The sequence below is a fragment of the Leucoraja erinacea genome, chromosome 6, assembly GCF_028641065.1.
Source record: "Leucoraja erinacea ecotype New England chromosome 6, Leri_hhj_1, whole genome shotgun sequence".
NCBI lineage: Eukaryota > Metazoa > Chordata > Chondrichthyes > Rajiformes > Rajidae > Leucoraja > Leucoraja erinaceus.
The window spans coordinates 23,073,544-23,098,983 of NC_073382.1; the positions used below are offsets into that span (position 1 = coordinate 23,073,544).

Sequence of the window (25,440 nt, forward strand, 5' to 3'; positions counted from 1 at the left end):
TTGACCATTTTTTAGCTTTGAAAACCTCCTTTGTTGCTAGAGCAGTATGTTTGGGATCATTGACTTGCTGTACAATGAACCACCGACCAATGAGTTTTGAGGCATTTGTTTGAGCAGATAGGATGTGTCTGTACACTTCAGAATTCATTATGCTGCAGTTGTATCATCAATGAAGATAAATGAGCCAGTACCTTCAGCAGCCATACATGCCCAGGCCATAACGCCCCCACCACCTTGTTTCACAGATGACGTGGTCTGCTTTGGATCTTGGGCAGTTCCTTCTCTCCTCCATACTTTGCTCTTGCCTTCACTCTGATATAAGTTCATCTTTGTCTCAATTGTCCACAAGACCTTTTTCCACAATTGCGGTTGCTATTTTAAGTACTTCTTGGCAAACTGTAACCTGGCCATCCTGTTTTTGTGGCTAGCCAGTGGTTTTCATCTTGTAGTGTAGCCTTCTGTATTTCTGTTCATGAAGTCTTCTGCAGACAGTGGTATTTGACAAATCCACACCTGACTCATGAAGAGTGCTCCTGATCTGTTGGATATGTGTCCGGGGATTTATATTTATTATAGAGAAAATTCTTCTGTCATCAGCTGTGGAGGTCTTCCTTTGCCTGCCGGTCCCTTTGCGATTAGTAAGCTCACCGGTGCTCTCTTTCTTCTTAATGATGGTCCAATCAGTTGATTTTGGTAAGTCAAAGGTTTGGCTGATGTCTCTACCAGTTTTATTCTTGTTTCTCAGTCTCATAATGGCTTATTTGACTTTCATTAGGACAACTTAGGTCCTCATGTTGATAAACAGCAATAAAAGTTTCCAAAGGAGATGGAAAGACTGGAGGAAAGACTAGGTGCCTAGAGCTCTCTTATACCTGCATTAAGGAGGCAATTACAAACACCTGTGAAGCCATATGACCCAAACATTATGGTGCACTGAAATGGGGGGGACTAGTCAATAGTCAATAGTCTATTTATTTGTCATTTGGACCCCTGGAGGTCCAAATGAAATGCCGTTGCAAAATAGACCCCAGACACAACATAATTACATTTTACATAAACATCCATCACATAGCTGTGATGGAAGGCCAAAAAAACTTATCTCTCCACTGCACCGATGGCGATTGTCCCGCGGCCATTAAAGCCACGCTTCTGGTGTTAGGCCCTTCCAGGAGCTCTTCGACCCGAACTGGTCGGGCGGAGAAGTCGTCGTTGCAGGAGCCCCGAAAAGCGGTCTCCCTCCAGGGAGCCGCGGGCTCCTGGTGCCGCCGTCCACAGACCTGTCGTTGGAGCCTCCGCATCAGCAGCAGCATAATGGCATCATTTGACTTTCATTGGGCACAACAGCAGTGGTCCTCATGTTGATAAACAGCAATCTCGGCCAGGTTTCGACGGAGATGGAAAGACTGGAGGAAAGTCCCCGACTTCTTCCTGTTGGAGTGCCCTCGAGCGGCTCCAACGACATCTGATACCTGCATTAAGGTCGGGTCTCCAGTGCAGGGAGAGATTCAAAAGTTTCCCCCCCCCCCTCCCACCCCACCCCCGAACACACATAAAATAACACCCAAAACACAGACAAAAAATATAAAAACGCGGACAGGCTGCACTGCTGAAATGGGCGCCGCCTACCGGATCTATGTATAAACACTGTTGTAATTTCTACATGGTGAAACCAAAATGTATACAAATGGCCTTTATTAAAATCTGCCAATGTGCACTTTAACCACATGTGATTTTTTTTCTATATCAAATCTTAAATTGTGGAGTACAGAGGCAAATAAATAAACAATAGGTCTTTGTCCCAAACATTATGGAGGGCACTGTAATTTCTCCCAGATGCCTATGAAAGCAGCAGCTGGTGGTCTAATGCAGTTAGAAAGTAAATGAGGAATAAAACAACTTACGTTAAACAGACATTTTAACATGCCAGTTCTGCATAGATGATGGGGCGACACAGTGATGAGGTGTGCAAAGGTGACAGCTGTGGGATTGGGGTGGGAGGCAGTGAAGCAAAAGAATTGTGCTTCTTCGTTAATTTCACATCCAAGTGACACCAATTCCAATTTCTGTCACCCAGTCTACCTTTCCTTTTTTATATATAACTGCATGATTTTTCTTCAAGCAAAGTTACATGCCATGAATCAACTTATTATTATTTTGTGCTGCCATTTATCAGCTTTCACTTCCAACGATTTCCATTGACTGAACACAAAAGCTGTGAGTGAGGACAGTCAAAAGCCCATAACTTTCTTAAAAATTAAAAGAACTGAAATAAATTTTCAGTTATTATAGATTGAAGCATTCTGAAACAAATATGAAACAATCTTACTTGGATAACCTGAAATTAAATATAATTATTTAGTTACCTAATTGTAGCTAATTACAAAATTCAATTACTAGATCTAAACATCTATCCATTTCTTAAGAAAAGGTTAACATTTTTAAATAGCCCAAGTGTCCAAATAACATTCACACAAGAATTCACAATATAACATGATTTTTTGTCATGAATTTATAGCCCAAATGGAAGGAATTTAATGTTTAATTCCCGTAAATTAATGGCCATTTTAATCATCTTGCGAGTGGGTTTTTGTGGAACGCGATCGATTGGAATGTTGCGGTTGCAGTGAATTTAAACCCCATATCGGCAGGAAAAACACTGCCGGTTCGTATGGGGCCAAAATCACATTTTCGCCTAGGAAATGTTGATTAAAGTCATCCTAAGAAGCACGAAGCAATATGTAAAATACACGACTTACATTATGTTTAGTCCCCAACGTGAGATCCGTCCCGTTGTCGGCTTTGACGGCATTTTTATTTTACTCCAGCGATTAAATTGACCTGCGATTTTTTTTTTTTTAATCTTCAGAAAACGCAAGTTGGAACGATTTTTCTGCAGCAGCTGGCAGGCCGAGAAAATATATCTCGGACAGGCAGGAGAAAACGGCATTTTAATCCCCCCCTCCCCCCCCAAAGGCACCAAAGTCGCGCACACGGCCAATGTCAGAACTGCAGCACCGCTGAAGGTAAGTACTGTAACATAACCTAGGACATGGATTGGTGACATATCAGGTCAGGTCCCTTCTTTAGACTCATTGAAATTTACTGAGATTTATTGAAAGTACAACATTTTGTAATTCATCAGTGCAAGCATCAACCATTTTATCAACCTTTCTGCTATATTCAAGGATGATCCAGTCTTCTGCAAATACTAGCTATCAGAAAACAGGTATCTTTCCCCCAGATGCATTAGACCAACAGCTGGTGGATTAATGCATAGAAAGTCAATGAGAAATACAGTAAAACAGCTTGCACTGAACAGACATTTTTCCATTCTAGCTTTACATAGATGTAATCAGAAACATTAATCATGGCTTATAATACCTAGCACTATTACCCGAGGATGTATTCACTTCATCATTTGGGACTAGAAATGCTATATTTTCAAGACTTATCAAAAATGGTTTTGTGTTTGAAAGTAGAATTTCTGAACTATTATCTTTAGACCTTGAAGCCTTAAAGATATTTTGCAAGAGTACAAATTCATATTTATGCATAGAGATGCACCAAATAATATGAAAGCAGAGATTATTATGTTAATAAAATTTTCTCTGCCCATGAGTGCAAACCATAAATATGTACATCTGGAGCCATGTATGTGTACAAATTATATACTTTATTTCAATCAAAAGTATTTTTAATTGTGTTCTTGACTCTAAGTGCCAAGTGGAGTTGCAGTTCAATGTTTCCTTGGAGATAATGCTGAAACCATACAGAACATGATACATGGCTCAGAGCATCAGAGAACAAAATAAAAATTTAAATCTTTAAATATATTTCAAGCTGGAAGCTTCAATTTTGTTTAAAAAAATTGTAATTAATATGTATTTATTGAAGACATCATGAAATACAAATGCTGGTATACAAAAATATCAAACTGCTGAAGTAATTCAGCTGGTGGGGCAGCATCTCTGCAGGACAGGGGGGCCTAGATTAGCAGGAGGGTGGGATCCCGTACAGGACAGAGGCACGAGAGAGGCTGAAGTTGGTATGGAGGGTGGTGTGGGAAAGATTAGTGGACAGAATAGGCAGGTGAAAGGCGGAGAGGAAGGAGGGTTGTTTTAAACTGCATGGATTTTAATGCAAGGGGCCTGACAGGTAAGGTAGATGATATTAGGGCATGGATAGGTGCGAGCGACTAGGACGTTGTAACCATGACTGAAATCTGGTTAAGGGAGAGGCACGACTTGCAGCTCAAAGTTCCGGGATATAGGAGCTTCAGAAGAGACAGGGGTGACAGAGAAAAAGGAGGGGGGCAAAAAACATTTTTTTTTTGTGTGTTTTAAAACATTGCGGGACCAGGGTTTGTGTTTTTAGAAAGAAGGTAGACACAAAATGCTGGATTTACTCAGCGGGACAGGCAGCATCTCTGGAGAGAATGAATGGGTGGCGTTTCGGGCCGAGACCCTTCTTCAGACACTTTGTTTTAGAAAACTGTGAAGGGGGAATAAACGGAGATGTGCAAGTGTCGGGATGTCTCTCTCTCTCTTCTCTCTCTCGTAAACACATCCTGCACATGAATTCGCAGCTTTACCCTGCCCTACTTAATCCAAGGGCGAGCGAACAAGCAGACAGACGAACAAAAGCACCGATCATAGAGCAGAAAAGGCAACATTTCGAGTCGAGACCCTTCTTCAGACTGAGTCGGGGGAAAGAGGAACAAGAGATATAGAGGGTACCAAGGACAAATGAATGGAAGATATGCCGATATCTCCCGTTTCCCTTTCCCTTGACTGTCAGTCTGAAGAAGGGTCTCGACCCGAAATGTCACATATTCCGCTCTATGATCGTTGATTTTGTCCGTCTGTCCGCGCGTTCGCACGCTCTTTATGCCAGTGCTTCTCCCCTCAGACTCTGCCAAACAAACACACACACACTGTGTGTGTGTGTGTGTTGTCCTGGGTCTCCTCCATGGCCACAGCGAGCCATGGAAATTGGAGGAACAGCACCTCATATTCCGCTTGGGGAGTCTGCATCCTGGGGGCATGAACATTGAATTCCCCCAATTTTGTTAGTCCTTGCTGTCTCCTTCCCTTCCTCAGCCCTCCTGCTGTCTCCTCCCATCCCCCAGCCTTCGGGCTCCTCCTCCTTTTTCCTTTCTTCTTCCCGCCCCCCCCACACCGCCCATCAGCCTGAAGAAGGGTTTTGGCCCGAAACGTTGCCTATTTCCTTCGCTCCATAGATACTGCTGCACCCGCTGAGTTTCTCCAGCTTTTTTGTGTATCATATCCTTCCATTCTCTGCCTGTCTAAATACCTCTTAAACATCATTATTATTTCTGCTTCTACCTCCACCCCAGCAAAGCAGCCCAGATTCCTATCCACACTGTGAAATAAAACTCAACTCATACTCCTTTCAACTTACCCACTCTCACATTGAATCTATGCCTTTTTGTATTTAAAATTTGTATCCTCGGGAAAAAAGGACCATCTAGCAACCATATTCATGCCTCTTATAACTTTAGAAACTTGTATTAGGTCTCCCTTCAGCCTCGCACTGTAGAAGAAACAATCCAAATTTGCCCAACTTCCCTTTGGCTAATACCCTCTAGTTCAGGCAGCATCCTCTTAACCCTCTTTTGCAACCTCTACCAAACCTCCATAACCTTCTTGCAATGTGGTGACCAGAACTGCACACGATATTCACAATGTGACCTAACCAGCTGCAGCATGACATCCTGACTTTTGTACTCAGTGCCTTGTCTGAAGGCTTGCTTGTGTTGTCACCATGAGGGAACAATGAAAATGTGCATCCCAAGATCCATCTGCACATCTGTGCTGTTATGCTGCAGTCATTTACAGTATATATTCCTTACCTCCCTAAGTTGTCTCGATTAAACTCCCATCTGCCATTTCTCCACCCATAATCGATAACTGATTTATATTATTCTGTATCCTGACAACCTTCTTCACAATCCACAACTCACCATTTTTTATGTTGTGTGCAATCTTAATCACCTCATCTAGATTTTTGTCGAAATTATGTTTTTTTATTATAAACAGGCGATCCCTATACTCCCTAATCACAGACTTCTAATCAGTGAAACACCACTTCATACTATCCTTTGCTTTCTAAGGACAAGCCAATTTTGAATCCTATTTACCTAGCTACCATCTTTATAATTTACGCATAAAATGCCTCGGTATTTTTATACGCACAAATTTCATGGTCTCTTTGAACCCTCTTGATTCGTTATTTGAGATCTTTCCTGTTTTCTTTATATTGCTTTAAGGTTCTGTACAATTTCAGCTTCCAAACCCTTACATACATGTCCTTTCTCTTTTAGACTAAATCACCCATCATATAAAGTTCCTTGCTATCTATGTCATCCTCACATGCCAGACCTGAAATCTGATCAGTTGTTGGTTTAAGTTGTGTCACGATGTGAACTTGTCCAATAACAGTCGTTTCAAGCTGCTCTCTCCAGCTTTCCTGCCTAAGACTGTTGTAATCTGCATTCCAACACCAGCACTCCACGGTCCAGATTTATTCTTATGCACAACTACCATAAAACTTAAGAGTTGTGATCACTATTGCCAAAATGCTCTCATACTAAAACCTCACGCACTTGGTTAGACTTGTTTCTCAATGAAATGACTCCTTCCCCAATTTCACTATCTCCACTGTTTCTTGAAGTCACCCTGGAGGTATTTGACATTTGTGCCCCATCTCAGTTCCTCTTACTAAGGATACTCCATTCAATACTGGGGAAATTAAAGACAACCTTGTTGCTTTTGCATATTTCCACAGGCATGTACATATGGAATGAACAAAGGTTCACCTTTGAAACCATTTTTATATTTGCTTTACATTTGAGATCAACAACAGAGTAAACTAACTATAAATCAAGCAACATAATGAATGCATTTACAATAAATTGTATCACTTTTACTTCTATTATTAAACTAAGTCTTGTACCATATTTTTCACCAGAACTTTAATTCTTAGAAAAATGCACCCAAAATTCAAGAATAGGAAGCATTTCTATGTAATGTAACAAAATTTAAATTAAAAAAAAATACCAATCACAAATCTAACACACTGTCAATGTTATTAGCTTCTTAGTATCAACAATCAACAGTCCCTAAAACTTTAGATCAAATAACACAATCTGGATTTTGAAATTATAACCTGATATAAATCATTGTATTAGCAACTAACAGTCCAGAACAGCACACATTTTCTAAATTAAATGTTAGAATTGCTTATTTTCAGCTGATTGTGATTGTATTGTTTATAATTCTGGAGGGAGAGGCACAATAAATCACGTTTTAATATACAACAACAATTGCATTCCAATTATGATTTAGCTGATGTGTAGTACAATAAAAAAGCTCGTAAAGTGGCAGCTTCAGTAAAATCTATATTAGTATTGCCATTACATGCCTTGAATAAGAAATATATTTTTAAACTTTCTTTCAGTAGAGAAGATGCATGAGAAAGCATAATTACAATTCATATCAGCTCTGGTCAAATGCAAATTGGCACTTCCAGTCACATAATGAAACTTAAAATATACTGAATCCGGTTTAGGAACTTCTCCCCCTGTAAGAGGTTGGTGTTTTAACACCGTTATTTTTTAAACAAGCATCCCCTGAAAACAATCCACAATAAGCAATACATTTAAAACACGTTAAATTCAGTGTGGTTCTATTTAACAAGTGTTTGCATGTCAGCATCAATAAATTACTCCACAATTTACATAATTTAACCTGGAGTAACAATCATTCCTATCTGCTATTGTACAAAACTATGTTTTTGCCAACTTTGTATGTTCATTCATGACAATGATTTTCGGTGTGACCTAGCGTAGATACCCTCCGCAGAAAGCTTCATCACCAAGAGGATGTCAACCAGTCATATTCTCTGTAGTCTAGGAAGGAAAAATAATGCCTAAATTGAGTACAGGGTCTGAGGTGTGGTATTTTGACATTACTTTATGACCCATATTTTTTTTAAATTGCAGCTGGTATGCCAATTCTCACACAGGTTAAGTTAGTGTTTCTGAAGTTGCAGTATTTCTTTAATGAATTCAGATCAAAGAGAAACAGACTTTATTCATGTGAAGTTTAGAAATAGATACCAAGTACTCACTACATTCATTGGCTAGCAGATGGTATCAATTTTGAACACTTTGATTATATCTTCCATTAAGCTCTGTTCACAAACCTATGTAAATACTTTGCACCTGATGCTACTCTAAAATAATTTGCTAAGATTAGCCTTTTGAAGTTTGACCTCTATTCTTTACTTCATGTCATCTCCAAGTTTAAATAAGTGTTAACTCCCGTTACAGAACATTTTGTTGAAATCAACCACGAACATCACCCATCTAAAAGGTTTGTTTCCATTGATGCATACTATGCTGCCATCTTATATGCAACTCAACCCGTTTTTAAATATTTAATTGCAAAGCTATATGCTTCAGGTTTTCCAATGCAATATCCAAACGTCTAAAGCTAAATTTCAGTATTAACCAAATAATCTGTTTAAACCACCTCCTTACATACAATTGCAAAATAGTAATCATGTCTTCCTTAGTTACTTTAAGACACTGGAGCTCAAGGATATAATTTGGCATGTAACAAAAATAATTTAAACGTGTATAGAACAGTATATGTATTTGCTAAACTAGCAAATTCCTTAATTCATTAAATCAATCCCAGGGTTTCTGTGGTAGAGAAAAATGCTATAGAAACTCAGCGGGTGAGGCAGCATCTATGGAGCGAAGGATATAGGCAACGTTTCGGGTCGAGGCCCTTCTTCAGACTGATGTGGGGGTGGGGGCCGGAAGTAGAAAGGAAAGGGGGAGACAGTGGGCTGTGGGAGAGCTAGGATGGGGAGGGGAAAGAAGGAGAAAGCAGGGACTACCTAAAATTGGAGAAGCCAATGTTCATACCGCTGGGGTGTAAACTACCCAAGCGAAATATGAGGTGCTGCTCCTCCAATTTACAGTGGGCCTCACTCTGGCCATGGAGGATGCCCAGGACTGAAAGGTCAGATTTGGAATTGGAGGGGGAGTTGAAGTGCTAAGCCACCATGGGATCAGGTTGGTTATTGCGAACCGAACTGGGGTGTTGGGCGAAGCGATCGCCAAGCCTACGCTTGGTCTCACCGATGTAGAGCAGCTGATACCTAGAGCAGCGGATGCAATAGATGAGGTTGGAGGAGGTGCAGGTGAACCTCTGCCGCACCTGGAAAGACTGCTTGGGTACTTGGATGGAGTGTGGGGGGGGGGGGGGGGGGGTAAAGTGGCAAGTGTAGCATTTCCTGCAGTTGCAAGGGATAGTGCCAGGTGTGGGGGTGGTTTGGGTGGGAAGGGACAAATTGACCAGGGAGTTACAGAGGGAGCGGTCTCTACGGAAAGCCGAAAGAGGAGGAGATGGGAAGATGTGGCCAGTGGTGGGATCCCGTTGGAAGTGGCGAAAATGTCAGAGGATATTTTTGTTGTATGTGACAGCTGGTAGGGTGGAAGGTGAGGACAAGGGGGATTCTACCCTAGTTATGAGTGGGGCGGGGGGAGATGGGGAGTGAGAGCAGAGTTATGGGGTATAGAAGAGACCCTGGTGACAGCCTCATCTATAGTAGAAGAGGGGAACCCCCATTCCCTAAAGAATGAGGACATCTCCGATGCCCTGGTTTGGAACACCTCATCCTGGGTGCAGATGCGGCGTAAACAAAGGAATTGGGAGTAGGGGATAGAGTCCTTAAAGGAAGCAGGGTGGGAAGAAGTGTAGTCCAGATAGCCATGGGAGTCAGTGGTTTTATAGGAGATGTTAGTCTGTCACCTGCGACGGAGATAGTGAGGTCTAGAAACGGTAGGGATATGTCGGAAATGATCCATAGTTCCTTTGCTTATTCTCTTTTCTATATAGGGTCCATCACGTGGAATTCCAAATGCAGATTATCCTTGAGCAAAAGATCACTGGAAGGTCGAGGTAACCCATTTTCATAGAAACATAGAAAATAGGTGCAGGAGTAGGCCATTCGGCCCTTCGAGCCTGCACCGCCATTTGATATGATCATGGCTGATCATCCAACTCAGTATCCCATCCCTGCCTTCTCTTCATACCCCCTGAACCCTTTAGCCACAAGGGCCACATCTAACTCCCTCTTAAATATAGCCAATGAACTGGCCTCAAATACCTGTGGCAGAGAATTCCACAGATTCACAACTGTGTAAAAAATGATTTTCTCATCTCGGTTCTAAAAGACTTCCCTCTTATCCTTAAACTGTGACCCCTAGTTCTGGACTTCTCCAACATCGGGAATAATCTTCCTGCATCTAGCCTGTCCAACCCCTTAAGAATTTTGTAAGTTTCTATAAGAACACACTATATATTCTATAATTTTCAGGTGGAGAAGAACGCACAACCATTGTATGTGCTTTGGCAACACTAAATACCAGCTGTAACTTTTTAAGCATTAGATCTACACTAGGCTAAGAGCGCTTTAGACAGGAGAAACCAATTATAAGCATACAGGATCACGTCGCTTTTCCTGCTGCAAAATTCAGACTGCTTATTGCACACAATTGTTTCTTACTTTGAGTGATTCGGTAGCCTTGCGCAGTTCTTTAATAACTGATGCCAAGGCTTCAGGATTGATTCCTTGTTCACAAAGACGGACACAAATTGAGAGGGATTCCATGTCAAGACCAGTATTCAGCAATCTTGAAATTTCAAGCAGGACTGGGAAAGCAAAAAAAAAAAAGTTTTTTAAAGATATTTGACAAATAAGACACTTGCATTTTTAAGGTAAATTCAAAATCATCAGGTGATCCAAAAATAAACACCATTGAATTGAAAAAAAAGTCAGTAGAATCTCACACACGATGAGGTCTCATAATCATGTCATTATCTTTATCTTTTGGGGTCAGGACACCAGGGCAATACTATTTCTATAATTATAAAACTCTGATATTGGATGTGGTGTATTTATTTGTGTATTTGTATGTGTGTGTGTGTGTGTGTGTGTGTGTGTGTGTGTGTGTGTGTGTGTGTGTGTGTGTGTGTGTGTGTGTGTGTGTGTGTGTGTGTGTGTGTGTTCGGCTGTGATTCACATCTCCTCGAAAACACGAGGAGGGAATGGTGAATATTGGGACCTATGGGTGAGTGGTGGAGGATTGCGTTCGGGAACCAGCCCTCCCCTGTGACGCCGCGCCCTCCCCCAAATCTCTAACCCCCTCCCGCTCAACCCCCCCCCCTCCCCACCCCCCCTCTCTAGCCCCGCCTGTCCATCAGGGGGTTATGCGTGAGTGGATAGGGCGAGGGATGCGGTAAAAGGAGCGGATTAATATTTATATATATTGTGTGTGTGTGTGTGTGTGTGTGTGTGTGTGTGTGTGTGTGTGTGTGTGTGTGTGTGTGTGTGTGTGTGTGTGTGTGTGTGTGTGTGTGTGTGACACCGCCGCCTACACCTCCCCACCCGCATGTTGAGTGGACTGGATCCAACGCGTCCCCCTTGGTCTAGTGGGTTTTTAAATCCACAGAAATGTCAATGGAATTCAACTAACTGTTTGAAATTTCAAGTTTTGAAATGCACCTGTTCAGGTTCACACACAATTGTTCATGCATAATTTACCAACCAAGAATACAAAATAGATACTTGTGGATGCCATTTAAAATACTAATGAGTAAATAAAATCAGCAAGGATTCAAGTCAGAGGTTAAATGTAGTTATTTCATTTAAATGTAAAAAGGTTAATTTTACCTGCCCAAATTGCAATTAGAAATGTTCATAATCCATTCTGAGTGCCACAATTACAACAGTAATTTCAATAGTAACACACCATTGAACACACCAACACACCAGTTTCGGGGGGGGGGAGGAGATTTCTGACTCCACGGGATAAATCTCTGCCGGAACGTAAAAAATTAACCGTTAGCGCGTCGTTTTTTCGAGAAGATGTGATTATAGACACACACACACCCAAGATCAGAGTTTTATAATTATAGAGATATGATATCGCAGATAGATGAAGTATTAGGTGTCAGAATTAATACATTGGTGTTCAAAGGACAAGTCCTCGAAAGATATGATTAAAAGATTTAAAAGAAGCAATAATTCAAAAATATAGAACTTCTTTACAAACACCTACCTGATTATTTGCATTTCTGCGATCAAGAGGGACTGTAGAGTAACATTATTCAAATTTTAATTATTAGTCGCAGGAAAGAAGTGACTAAAGAAATTAGGAACAAGGCCATGCATCTTTTCTTTATGGATGCAGTGCAGTTAATGGAGAAACAAAGAACTGCAGATGCTGGTTTAAAAAAAAGAGACAAAGCGCTTTAGTAATTAAACACGTCAGGCAGCATCTCTGGAGAACATCGATACGTGATGTTTTGTGTTGGGATCCTTCTTCAAACTGAAGCGAGCTGAAGTTTATCTCTTTTTCAATTAATTAAGAGTTTCCTTTGATCTATGTTCACAAAAGTTATTGAACCATTTATGAATGCTAATAATACATGGCTCAATTTTGTTCTTCAGAAACAGCATCTATAACTACTTTTGCAAAGCACTGCCCACCTGAGGCTTTGCAGTCCTGTTAGTTTGTATAGTGTTCTTCATCGAATCATATAGCACAGAAACAGGCTCTTTGGCCCAAGTTGCCCACAATGACCAACATGCCCCATCTGCACTAGTAACCACCTGCCTGTGCTTGGCTCATAAACCTCTCAATTTGTCCATATACCTGTCCAAATGCCTCTTAACTGTAATAATAGTACCTGCCTCAACGACCTCCTCCGGCAGCTCGTTCCATACACCCTCCACCCATTGTGTAAATAAGTCACCCCTCAGGTTCCTATTAAATCTTTCCCCCCCCTCATCTTCTGTCCTCTGGTTCTCGATTCCCCCATTCTGGGCAAAAGACTGTGCATTTACTCGATCTATTCCTCTCACAATCTTGTACTCTATAAGATCACTCCTCATCCCCCTGTGCTCCAAGGAATAAAGTCCCAGCCTGCTTAACCTCTCCACTATAGCTCAGGCCCTTGACTCTTGGCAACATACTTGCAAATCTTCTCTGCACCTTTTCCAACTTGACGACATCCTTCATATAACATGGCACACAAAACTGAGCACTATATTCCAAATGTGGTCTCACCAATGTCTTATACAAAAGCAACATGACCTGCCTACTTCTGTGCTCAATACTCTGACTGATGAAGGCCAATGTGCCAAAAACATTATTGATCGCCCTATATGTGATGCCACTTTCAAGGATCTATGCACATTGGTAGTCTTCTTGATGTTGGCACATTTATTCTCTCTACTTCTGATCTCATCATTATGTCTAGGTCAGTCATATTGAGTTGAATACACTTATGTATTTGGTACCTCAGCTAAATGTCAGGAATAACTGGCACATGTAGCTTGGCATTCACTTGTATGGAGTCATCAATCTGGATGAAAAATTGAAGATGATACTTTAATTAATGTTCTAATTAATTGATTGCTCGCTTTTTTAATTTGCTTCCTATGAAGAAAGATTTGAAAATGTATTTGAAAACCTAAAATGTCAAAAAACGAGGACTTTGAGACAATCTGTGTTCTGCAGATAGTTAATGTGGAAGCAAGGGTGGGTAGTGCAGCGATTGGATTCATGTGGAGTGGAAGTTTGAGGCAACTCATATTTAGGATTAGCATGATCCAACCATTGACAGTTGAAAGCTTCAGCCGATTTGGGTGATGGGTTCAAAATAAAGAACAAGAAACTGAAAGACAATTTAGTGATGCACCTGTAAACACGTTCAACATATAATATCTGGGTATATGCAGGACGTAACCTGCAGCATTTGTCAAATATGGTAGGCAATTTTAGATTAATTAATTTTGGTTTCTATACACAAATAATCTACACTGACATTTTTATCAAAGTGCTTGCAGCAAATGAGATTCCCGAGCCTTTATGACTTGCGGAAAGCCATGTCAAGCACATAAAAAAATTAAGCATTATTATCTGTGCGAATCAAATAATCCTAAAGTAATTTAAAGTTTCAAATGATTGGGCAGTATTTTATGAAACAGACAGTCTTGCCATCGGAGAGTTGGATACAGGTTTCTGGAAAGGTCATGCCATATCAAATGTTTTATTCAGGACAGATAAAGGGCAATTATGAAAATAACATATTCTGATTAATGGATTCAATGTCTATTAAAGACCAGCTCAAAACACTGCTCAATTAGTCACTTTGATTTGTTTTATAAAGTTCTGCTGCCAAACAAGTAACAGGACCAACATTATTAATATTATGGTTAGCAATGAATAATACTAGGTGAAAGCTAGATGCAAATTATTAATGCATCTATTCATTGCCAAATAATTCCTACCCATGCCTTGGAGGTTTGGCGTCAACCAATATCAGCAGTGACAGAAATTAATTACCATTCAGGAGAGCGTTAGAACCAGAGTTTAAGTTTGTTCGTGAAACAAAACATCAGGCCTTATTTTGGGTCCATATTTAGTAGGCTGACATAGAAGAGATGGCATATTTTTGATTAAGTATTTCAAGTAGAGTGGTTTAACATCCAAGAAATTTGTGTACAAGTAATACATTTTAATTCTAATTTAAAAAAAAAGCTTCTTATACTAAATCTAGAGAGATACATGATTAGGAGTGGGATCAATTTGAAAATTGTTGCAAAATATATAAACATAGCCCAAATCTGACAGAAAATTCAATCAGTTTATATATATAGAAATGACTCTAATTGAAGGAAACAGACCACACGGTTATCAAGGTAGGAAGCTACTACAGATACTCCTCTTAGATGATAACAAGTAACAAAATACTTACTGCTGATGTTTACTTTTTTACTTACTTTGGGATACTTACTTTTACTTACTAAAGGATGTTAAAAACTATAACACAAAAATAAGCAAACCATGTAAACAGATTGACCACCCCTTCGCTACCCCCAAATAGATCCTACTCACCCTGCACTTGCAGTCAAACTTTAGCTAGGCTAGGGTACTGACGCTGGTGAAGGATCTCTTAATAACTTTCACCAATTGCTCTTTGACGGTGAAGAACCATACTCGGGTACAAGATAAGAGTGAGGATGTGGAGGGCATGGTCACTGGCTCAAATTGTAAGGTCAAGAATTTGAGAAAGATTTCAAGACTTTTTCCTGAATTAACTAATAATAATAATAATAATACTTTATTACGGATTCAAGGTCCAGACAAGGGGCAACATTACATTAAAAATGCATTGCATATCAAATATCATAAATATATATAAAATCATGGTATATCACATAAAAACATCATAATTTATATTTAACAAAAATCCACAATACTTAAGTTAAAAATCCAGATTAAAAGATGATCAATGTCCTACAACGAGACAACGATACCAGTGTCTGCACAACTGGGATTAGTAGCGTGTAGTGCTAACCCTTATGTTTGTCAAGGCCACAATAACACATTTTTAGAGTAATTTATTCTGTAAATGAATTTATACAGGTGCACAACCTTTTATCCGAAAGCCTTGGGACCAGACACTTTTCGTAATTCGGAATTTTCGGCATTCGGAATGGAAGATTTTTAGCGTAGATTTTAACGGCTGACTCAGTGGTAGAGTGCTCGGCTCATATCCGCAGGGTCGCGAGTTTGCGCCTCGATCCCGGCAGTTACTCGGTCACGAGTTTGAGTCTTCAATGTAGTTTTTTCTTGCAGAATAAATATTTGTATGAAATGCAGTGTGTTGAATGAATTCCTGAATTTGTAAATGTGACCGCAGCATTGAATCACCTCTCGCACTCATGTCACCCTAGCGGGGCTACATGCCCTTAGGCGGTCTCTGGGATCTCCGTGCTTGCAGTGGGCCTGGGGGTCGGTGTCCCGTTGGTCCTGATGTCTCCGGCCACCCCCCTGGACTGGAGCTGAGACTGGGAACTGTACCGCCCTTGCCCCCTCCCTCTGCAACTGCAAACAACCCCACTCTCCTGCAAGGGCGGTACAGTTCCCAGTCTCAGCTCCTGTACAGGGGGGTGGCCGGAGACTTCAGGACCAACAGGAACCCGCTCCCCGATGGGCCGCTACGGCGACAAGTGGCAGTTCGCCCACAGCCCGAGCTGCGCCCCGTCATCCGCAACCCGGGTTCCTCTGGAGTTGGAGTGGGGCTGGGCTGGAGTTGCTGTTGGCTGTGGGTCTCTGGGTTCTCCGTGCTTGCGGTGGGCCCGGTGGTCGATGTCCCATTGGTCCCGACGTCTCCGGTGACTGGCACGGACCTGCTGGCATCGCCGACGTGAAGACAGTGCAAAGCCCCCGCACCGGTGCAATGGGCGGGGAGCTGGAGAGGGGAGGGAAGGGGTCACACACATGGCCGGGAAGCAGAGGGGTGTAGGTGGGGTGAAACTGAAGGGAGCGACAATCTGCTGCTGCCTGCCCGCTGAGATAAAAAGTTCCCATGCAAGACTCACGATACACTGTGTATCGCGAGTCTACCGTGGGAACTTTTTAACTCAGCGGGCAGGCAGCAGCAGATTGTCAATTATTAACCCTCCTGCGCTATATACCCTCACCTTCTCTTTTATGAATGGGGATTTAGTTCCCCGTTCTTCGAGGACTGACCGGAGGTTCCGCTGTCACCTCTGCGGGCCGCCCTCGGCGCGACAAAACATGTCCGCTTAACTCCATAGTTGATCCTCGGTGAATGTCTTCAAGGATCTTTCTTCAAGGACCGAAAAAACGTCCGCTATTCGGAGCTTTTCAATATTTGGATCTTCGGATAAAAGGTTGTGCATCAAATGGCATTGTTCAGAAATGTCAATGGTAAGGGCCAAGTGTGTGAGATGGTATATAATGTTTTAACTGCATGGCTAGAGCATCAAAATTACACAATTTACATTTTAGCAGCTTGTGAAATCAAAGTCTGCTTCACCTTTCTCTTTCTCCACAATTCTGGATGAGGCAAGATAGACCTTAAGTAAGCAGGTAACTGAATCAGTTGGGGAAGGCAGTTTCAGCTGAAACCAAATACAATCTAAATACATATCAGAAAAGATATAGCACTGCCAAGGAGTGTGCATTCCCTGGAAACCCACAAAGAGCTGTGGGATTATGTATTGAAAAAGAAAGACATGCATAGGTGTCGTTTCAGATTAGGAACTTTCTTCAGAGTCTGAAACATCATCTATCCTCATTTTCCAGAGATGCTGCCTGGCCCACAGATACTCCAGCACTTTGTGCCTTTTTTTGTAAACCAGCTTCTGCAGCAGGTTTTGTATACATTATGTATTATGATGGATTAGAAAATTCCATATGCTGTTTCCATTTGATGTGTTTACAAAGTACATGTCAGTTATGTTTCGACCCAACACTCTCACCCCAATCAAATGGTTCAGGTCCCAGACTGGCGCCTTCAGCACAAAATCTTGGCTGATAGTACTGCAATCTCTGAAGAGATATCAAATAGAGCACCCCACTTATCCTCGTAGGTAAACATAAATGATTTATCACCTTTACTTAAAAAAAAAACTGGAAGTTCTTCTTGGTGATCTGGTTATTATCAGGGAGGGGCCTGTTGGAAGCCAGCATTATATTGCCCACTTCCCATCTTGCAAGGGTGACCAAGTAACATTTATAAAGAGCATTAGACAATCTTAGAACACTCAATGTGCTTTGCAACCCATTTTATCCTCAGATAAAAATATAATGAAACTATAAAAAATATCATGAAATATAATGACTGAAAAAATTCATTCAAATAGCTGTCAAACTCCAAACCATCCTGGGATTCCTGGCCGGCTGCCACTCTGACTGTTCTCTTTTCTCTCCTTTGCCTTCTGAGAGAAGATAGAAGAGCTTGAAGGCATGGATGGCAAGATTATGAAAATGCTTCTTCTCATTGCTATCAGATTTGTGAACAATCATCTGTCACTGCATTCCTGAAGACATTGTCGTACTCATAACTTTACCTCATTGGTTATACTATTATTGTACTTTAAAATTATTTTCAATTACTTAAGATGTTTTCACTCCACAATCTTGGACCATTCTCGTATTTTTCCCATGCCATTGTATTGATCATTTCTGTATAGATACATATACATACATAGTAGCTCCATGTGCGCAATAAATTTCATTGTACCCTAGTGTATATGTTAATAAACTGATTTTGTAAATACCAAGGCATATTAGAAAGATGCAAATATTATCTTAACTCTCAGCAATCCTTTAAAACTTTATCATTACCTACAATATTAAAGGAGCATGATGAGTACTACTACACCATCTTAGAAGTTCAACACAGCGTGCTTGATAGGCACTGCTTCATATCTTAATATTAATTCTCATGTTATCTATATCACATGGCTAAATTTATCTGAGCACCATGTGCACTGCAGTACCTCATTGAACCCTTTACAAAAATACCACAGAATCTCATCTGAAGGACATTCCAAGAGAAACCAGTAAATTAGATGTGTTGCTAATTCCTTCACCATTCCCTCCTGACCCTTTGTGTGAAACTATGCCCCTTTAGCAAAAAAATCTCAAACATTCTCACAACATCCATGATGATGCAGGATTGTTTATATTCCAGTACATCTTTCATTATTCTAAACATCAGAGCACATGCCCAATTAACTCATCACATTAATTAATTTAGTAATTTATTGATCATGTTTACATCGCAAAGAAGGCAGCCAATTGTCTACATTGGGTCTAGGGTCTAGGCCAGCAATCACAAGTCACTTTCCCACTCTCAACACCCCCACCCCATACCACCACAACCTATCCTCTCTCTCACATAAGCATTTACTCAATTTTTGATCTTTGCAACCAATGTTGTTCCAGAAACCTGAAGTCCCACACCACCAGGTTCAGGAACAGCTACTTTCCTTTAACCATCAGGTCTTGAACCAACATCTATCACCTCTAATCCAACCCCAGCAAGATAACACTATCTCTTGCACTACAATGGACTTGTTTTCCTTAGTGAAGACAGATCCAAAGTACAAGGTAAACTTGGTTTACAAGGTAAATCAGGTTGGTACTGGACCGCAAGAAAGAGAGCTTGTGGAGTGCCTTCAAGATGGATTGTTAGAGCAGCTTGTACTGGAGTCTACCAGGGAGAAAGCAATTCTGGATTTAGTTTTGTGTAATGAACTGGATTTGATAAGGGGACTCAAGGTGAAGGAGCCATTAAGAGATAGTGATCATAATATAAGTTTTAATCTCCAATTTGAGAGGGAGAAGGGAAAATCAGAAGTGTCAGTATTACAGTTGAGCAAAGGGGACTATGGAGGCATGAGGGAGGAGCTGGCCAAAGTTGACTGGAAAGAGACCCTAGCAGGGATGACAGTGGAACAATGGAAGATATTTCTGGGAATAATACAGAAGGTGCAGGATCAGTTCATTCCGAAGAAGAAGAAATATTCTAAGCAGAATAAGATGCAACCGTGGCTGTCAAGGGAAGTCAAGGACAGTATAAAAATAAAAGAGAAGTATAACATAGCAAGGATGAGTGGGCAGCAAGAGGATTGGGAAACTTTTAAAGAGCAATACAATACAATACAATTTATTTGTTATCATTTGAACCTCTTAAGGTTCAAACGAAATTTGGTTTCTGCAGTCATACACACAAGAAAAAGAACCAAGACACAACACAATTTACACAAACATCCATCACAGTGAATCTCCTCCTCACTGTGATGGAAGGCAACGTCTTATCTCTCCCCTGCACTCCTCCCGATGTCAGAGTCAAAGTCCCCGGCGGGCGATGGTAAGGGCCCCGCGGCCATTAAAGCCGCGCCGGGCGATGCAAGGCCGCGCTCCGGGTCTTGGTGTTGGAGCCCCCGGCGGGCGCTAGCAAGTCCCATGGCCGTTAAAGCCGTGCCAGGCGATGTAAGGCCCTGCTCCAGGTACTTTTCAACCCCGCAACTCGGGCGGGAAAAGTCGCCGTTGCGGAATCCCCGAAAAGCGGTCTCCCACCAGGGACCCGCGGGCTCCCAGTGTCACTGTCCACCAGACCTGCGGTTGGAGCCTCCGAATCTCCGGGGTCGGGCCGCAGCAGCTCGCCACCACAGCTCCTCCCGCTCCGAACTCGGCCAGCTCCGCGATGGTGGGTAAGCCTGCAGGCTCCGCGACTGGAGTCCCAGGTCGTTCCGGTTGGAGGCCACCCACGGTGCTAGGCCCCAACGACAACGGAGACCCGACAAAGAAAAGGTTGGGTTCTCCACAAAGGGAAAGGATTTAAAAGTTTCCCCCACCAAACCCCCCCCCCACACATACTCAGTTAAAAAAAACCCACTGTAACTACATTTAAACGAGATAAAAAATAAAACAAGACAGACGGACTGCAGATGCCGCTGCGACGTGAGTCGTGCCGCCCACCCGGACCCAATAGAATATAACTAAAAAGGCAATACGGGGAGAAAATATGAGGTACGAAGGTAAGCTAGCGAAGAATATAAAGGAGGATAGTAAAAGCTTCTTTAGGTATGTGAAGCGGAAAAAAATAGTTAAGACAAATGTGGGTCCCTTGAAGACAGAAACAGGTGAATTTATTATGGGGAACAAGGAAATGACAGATGAGTTGAACAGGTACTTTGGGTCTGTCGTCACTAAGGAGGACACAAACAATCTCCCGGATGTACTAGTGGCCAGAGGATCTTGAGTGACAGAGGAAGTGAAGGAAATTCACATTAGGCAAGAAATGGTGTTGGGTAGACTGATGGGGCAGAAGGCTGATAAATCCCCCGGGCCTGATGGTCTGCATCCCAGGGTACTTTAGGAAGTGGCTCTAGAAACAGTGGTCGCATTGGTGATCATTTTCCAATGTTCTATAGATTCAGGATCAGTTCCTGTGGATTGGAGGGTCGCTAATGTTATCCCACTTTTTAAAGAAATGAGGGAGAGAGAAAACAGGGAATTATAGACCGGTTAGCATCTCATCAGTGGCGGGGAAGATGCTGGAGTCAATTATAAAAGATGAAATAGCAGCACATTTGGATAGCAGTAACAGGATCGTTCCGAGTCAGCATGGATTTATAACCATATATAACCATATAACAATTACAACACGGAAACAGGCCATCTCGGCCCTTCTAGTCCGTGCCAAACACTTATTCTCCCCTAGTCCCATCTACCTGCACTCAGACCATAACCCTCCATTCCTTTCCCATCCATATACCCTATCCAATTTATTTTTAAATGATAAAATCGAACCTGACTCCACCACTTCCACTGGAAGCTCAGTCCACACAGCTACCACTCTCTGAGTAAAGAAGTTCCCCCTCATGTTACCCCTAAACTTCTGTCCCTTAATTCTCAAGTCATGTCCTCTTGTTTGAATCTTCTCTACTCTCAATGGGAAAAGCTTATCCACGTCAACTCTGTCTATCCCTCTCATCATTTTAAAAACCTCTATCAAGTCCCCCCTTAACCTTCTGCGCTCCAAAGAATAAAGACCTAACTTGTTCAACCTTTCTCTGTAACTTAGTTGCTGAAACCTAGGCAACATTCTAGTAAATCTCCTCTGTACTCTCTCTATTTTGTTGACATCCTTCCTATAACTAGGCGACCAAAATTGTACACCATACTCCAGACCCTTCCTCACCAATGCCTTGTACAATTTTAACATTACATCCCAACTTCTATACTCAATGCTCTGATTTATAAAGGCCATCACCAAAAGCTTTCTTTACCACCCTATCTACATGAGATTCCATCTTCAGGGAACTGTGCACAGTTATTCCTAGATCCCTCTGTTCAACTGCATTCTTCAACTCACTACCATTTACCATGTACGTCCTATTTTGATTTGTCCTGCCAAGATGTAGCACCTCACACTTATCAGCATTAAACTCCATCTGCCATCTTTCAGTCCACTCTTCCAAATGGCCTAAATCTCTCTGTAGACTTTGAAAATCTACGTCATTATCCACAACACCACCTATCTTAGTATCATCTACACACTTACTAATCCAATTTACCACACCATCATCCAGATCATTGATGTACATGATAAACAACAGTGGACCCAACACAGATCCCTGTGGCACCCCACTAGTCACCGGCCTCCAACCTGACAAACAGCCATGCGCCATTACTCTCTGGCATCTCCCATTCAGCCACTGTTGAATCTATCTTGCTACTCCAACATTAATACCCACCAATTGAACCTTCTTAACCAACCTTCCATGAGCAACCTTGTCAAACGCTTTACTGAAGTCCACATAGACAACATCCACTGCTTTACCCTCATCAATTTCCCGAGTAACCTTTTAAAAAAATTCAAGAAGATTAGTCAAACATGACCTTCCAGGCACAAATCCACGTTGACTGTTCCTAATCAGACCCTGTTTATCCAGATGCTTATATATATTATCTCTAAGTAACCTTTCCATTAATTTGCCCACCACTGACGTCAAACTAACAGGTCTATAATTGCTAGGTTTACTCTTAGAACCCTTTTTAAACAATGGAAAAACATGCGCAGAAAGCCAATCCTCCGGCACTATTCCCGTGTCTAATGACATTTGAAATATTTCTGTCATAGCCCCTGCTATTTCTACACTAACTTCCCTCAATGTCCCAGGGAATATCCTGTCAGGACCTGAAGACTTATCCACTTTTATTCAAAAGTGTCAGTACTTCCTCTTCTTTGAATCTCATAGTTTCCATAGCTACTATACTTGTTTCCCTTACCTCACATAATTCAATATCCTTCTCCTTGGTGAATACCGAAGAAAATAAATGGTTCAATATCTCCCCCATCTCTTTTGGCTCTGCAGATAGCTGTCCACTCTAACCACTCTATCCGCTCTGGACCAATTTTATCCCTCGTTATCCTTTTGCTATTAATATAGCAGTAGAAACCCTTTGGATTTACTTTCACGCTACTTGCCAAAGAAACCTCATATCTTCTTTTAGCTTTTCTAATTTCTTTCTTAAGATTCTTTTTACATTCTTTATACTCCTCATGCACCTCATTTACTCCATGCTGCCTATAATTATTGTAGATCTCTCTCTTTTTCCGAAAGAAGTCCAATTTCCCTTGAAAACCATGGCTCTTTCCAATTTTTACTATTTCCTTTCAACCGAACAGGGACAAAAAGATTCTGTACTCTTAAAATTTCACCTTTAAATGTCCTCCATTTCTCTTCCACATCCTTCCCATAAAACAAAATGTCCCAATTCACTCCTTTTAAATCCTTTCACATCTCCTCAGAGTTAGCCTTTCTCCAATCAAAAATCTCAACCCTAGGTCCAGTTCTGACCCTCTCCATAATTATATTGAAACTAATGGTATTGTGATCACTGGACCCGAAGTTTTCCCCAACACATACCTCTGCCACCTGACCTGTCTCATTTCCTAACAGGAGGTCCACCACTGCCCCTTCTCTAGTAGGTACCTCTATGTATTGCTGCAAAAAACTATCCTGCACACATTTTTACAAACTCCAAACCATCCAGCCCATTTACAGAATGTGTTTCCCAGTCTATGTGTGGAAAATTGAAATCTTCCACAATCACTACCTTGTGCTTACTACTAATATCTGTGATTTCCTTACATATTTGCTCTTCCAATTCTCGCTCCCCATTAGGCGGTCTATAATACACCCCTATAAGTGTTGCTACACCTTTCCCATTTTCAGTTCCACCCAAATAGCCTCCCTAGACCAGCCCTCTAAACTATCCTGCCAAAGCACTGCTGTAATATCTTCCCTGACAAGCAATGCAACACCTCCACTCTTGCCCCACCAATTCTATCACACCTGAAGCAATGAAATCCTGGAATATTTAGTTTCCAATCACAGCCCCCCTGCAACCATGTTTCACTGATCGCCACAACATCATACTTCCAAGTGTCAATCCAGGCTCTAAGCTCATCCACCTTTCTTACAACGCTCCTAGTATTTAAAAATATACACATTTAAGAAACCAACCCCCTCTGATTCGCTGTTTATTATCTTTTTCTTCTTTCTCCCCTACATTTTGGGTCCGAGTGCTACCCTTCTCTGCCTCCTGCCTCACACACTGACTACTAGCTTTCCCTATTTTTGTCATTAAACAACACACATCTTGCAAAACAATGTGGCTACAACATCAGTCTGAAGAAGGGTCTCAACCCGAAACGTCACCCATTCCTCCTCTCCAGAGATGCAGCCTGGCCTGCTGAGTTACTTCAGTATTTTGTGTTTACCTTCGATTTAAACCAGCATCTGCAGTTCTTTCCTACACACTGGCTGCAACATGATTTCATTCATGAATCCTTAACGTTGTTAAGTATAATCTAAGATCCAACTGGGCTTCCATAGTTATGCTGAATACGATGCCCCGTCTACATTAGTCCCATCTGTCTACCAATGGCCCATATGCCTCTAAACCTTTCTCGTCCATGTACCTGTCCACGTGCCCTTTAAAAGTGGTTATGTTACACCCGCCTCAACGACCTTCTCTGATAGTGTTTAAGAAGGAACAGCTCGTTACATATCGTTACATATATCCTCCACCGTATCCTTCACCAGTCAGTCCCCCCCATGTTGTCTGTCGTTCACCACTGTGACAGGTCCCGGGTTTTGCAGAGCAGCGCCAGCTGATCACGTCAGCTCAGGAAGAGGGAGTAAGGGGGAGAGATTGAATTGGGGGAGAGGTGGAGTTGGGGGAGAGGTGGAGTTGGGGGAGAGGTGGAGTTGGGGAGAGGTTTGAGTTGGGGCAGAGGTCACTGTTGGGGGAGAGGTGGAGTTGGGGGAGAGGCGCGCTTTCGATGATCTCCAGAGGTGGAGTTGGGGGAGTAGTGGTGTTTGGGGATAGGAGACTGGAGTTGGCGGAGAGATTGCGAGTTGGGGCCGAGATTGCTGTTGAAGGAGACGCACTCACTCACTCAGAGGTGGTCCAGTCGTCTCCCGGAGAGCGTGGAGTTTCGGGGAGATTCGCCATGGGGGCCAGATTGAGTTGGGGGAGAGACTGGTGTTGGGGGAGAGGGGGAGCGACACATTTGATGGTGGTGCATCCCTCACTGCCCCCACAACAGCCCCTCCGTCCCACCCTGCGCGCTTTCGATGATCTCCAGCCCGTTTCCAGGCGCCGAAGTAGCGTTTCCCGGGCCATAGGAGACTGGACGGCCGGCGCCGAGAGACGCGAGTGTCCGGGCCGCCGCCGCCGCCGCTGCTGCCTGAAGGAGACGCACTCACTCACTCACCGTCCATCGTCTCCCGCACCGCGTTCAGATTCGCCGCATTCGCCATCGCTCAGCCCTCTCGCCCGCTCACAGACTCGAGCGGCTCAAACCAAATACACTAGATGTCGTATCTTTGGCTCAAACCTTCTCAGCCAAGACACTCCGGGGGAGGCAACATGAGGGTCGGGTTGTCTCCGGCCGGCGGGACAGCGGCGGCGGCGGCAGCGGGGAGGAGCTAAGC

The 25,440-nt window shown here is 42.3% G+C and overlaps 1 protein-coding gene across 2 annotated transcripts; it reads right to left on the reverse strand.

Annotated features, from left to right (window-relative positions):
- Window positions 1-5,410: 5,410 nt before the first annotated feature.
- mzt1 (mitotic spindle organizing protein 1) lies at window positions 5,411-25,431 on the reverse strand. 2 transcript variants are annotated; one of them, XM_055636704.1, is made up of 3 exons: window positions 25,221-25,431; window positions 10,603-10,748; window positions 5,411-7,930 (listed from the first exon to the last, which is right to left on the reverse strand). In XM_055636704.1, exons 1-3 carry the CDS (start codon window positions 25,264-25,266, stop codon window positions 7,907-7,909), a joined length of 216 nt encoding a protein of 71 aa, XP_055492679.1. In that variant the 5' UTR covers window positions 25,267-25,431; the 3' UTR covers window positions 5,411-7,906. The 2 variants fall into 2 exon arrangements, with proteins under 2 accessions (XP_055492679.1, XP_055492678.1); XM_055636703.1 differs by lacking the exon at window positions 25,221-25,431 and adding an exon at window positions 22,211-22,268.
- Window positions 25,432-25,440: the final 9 nt, after the last annotated feature.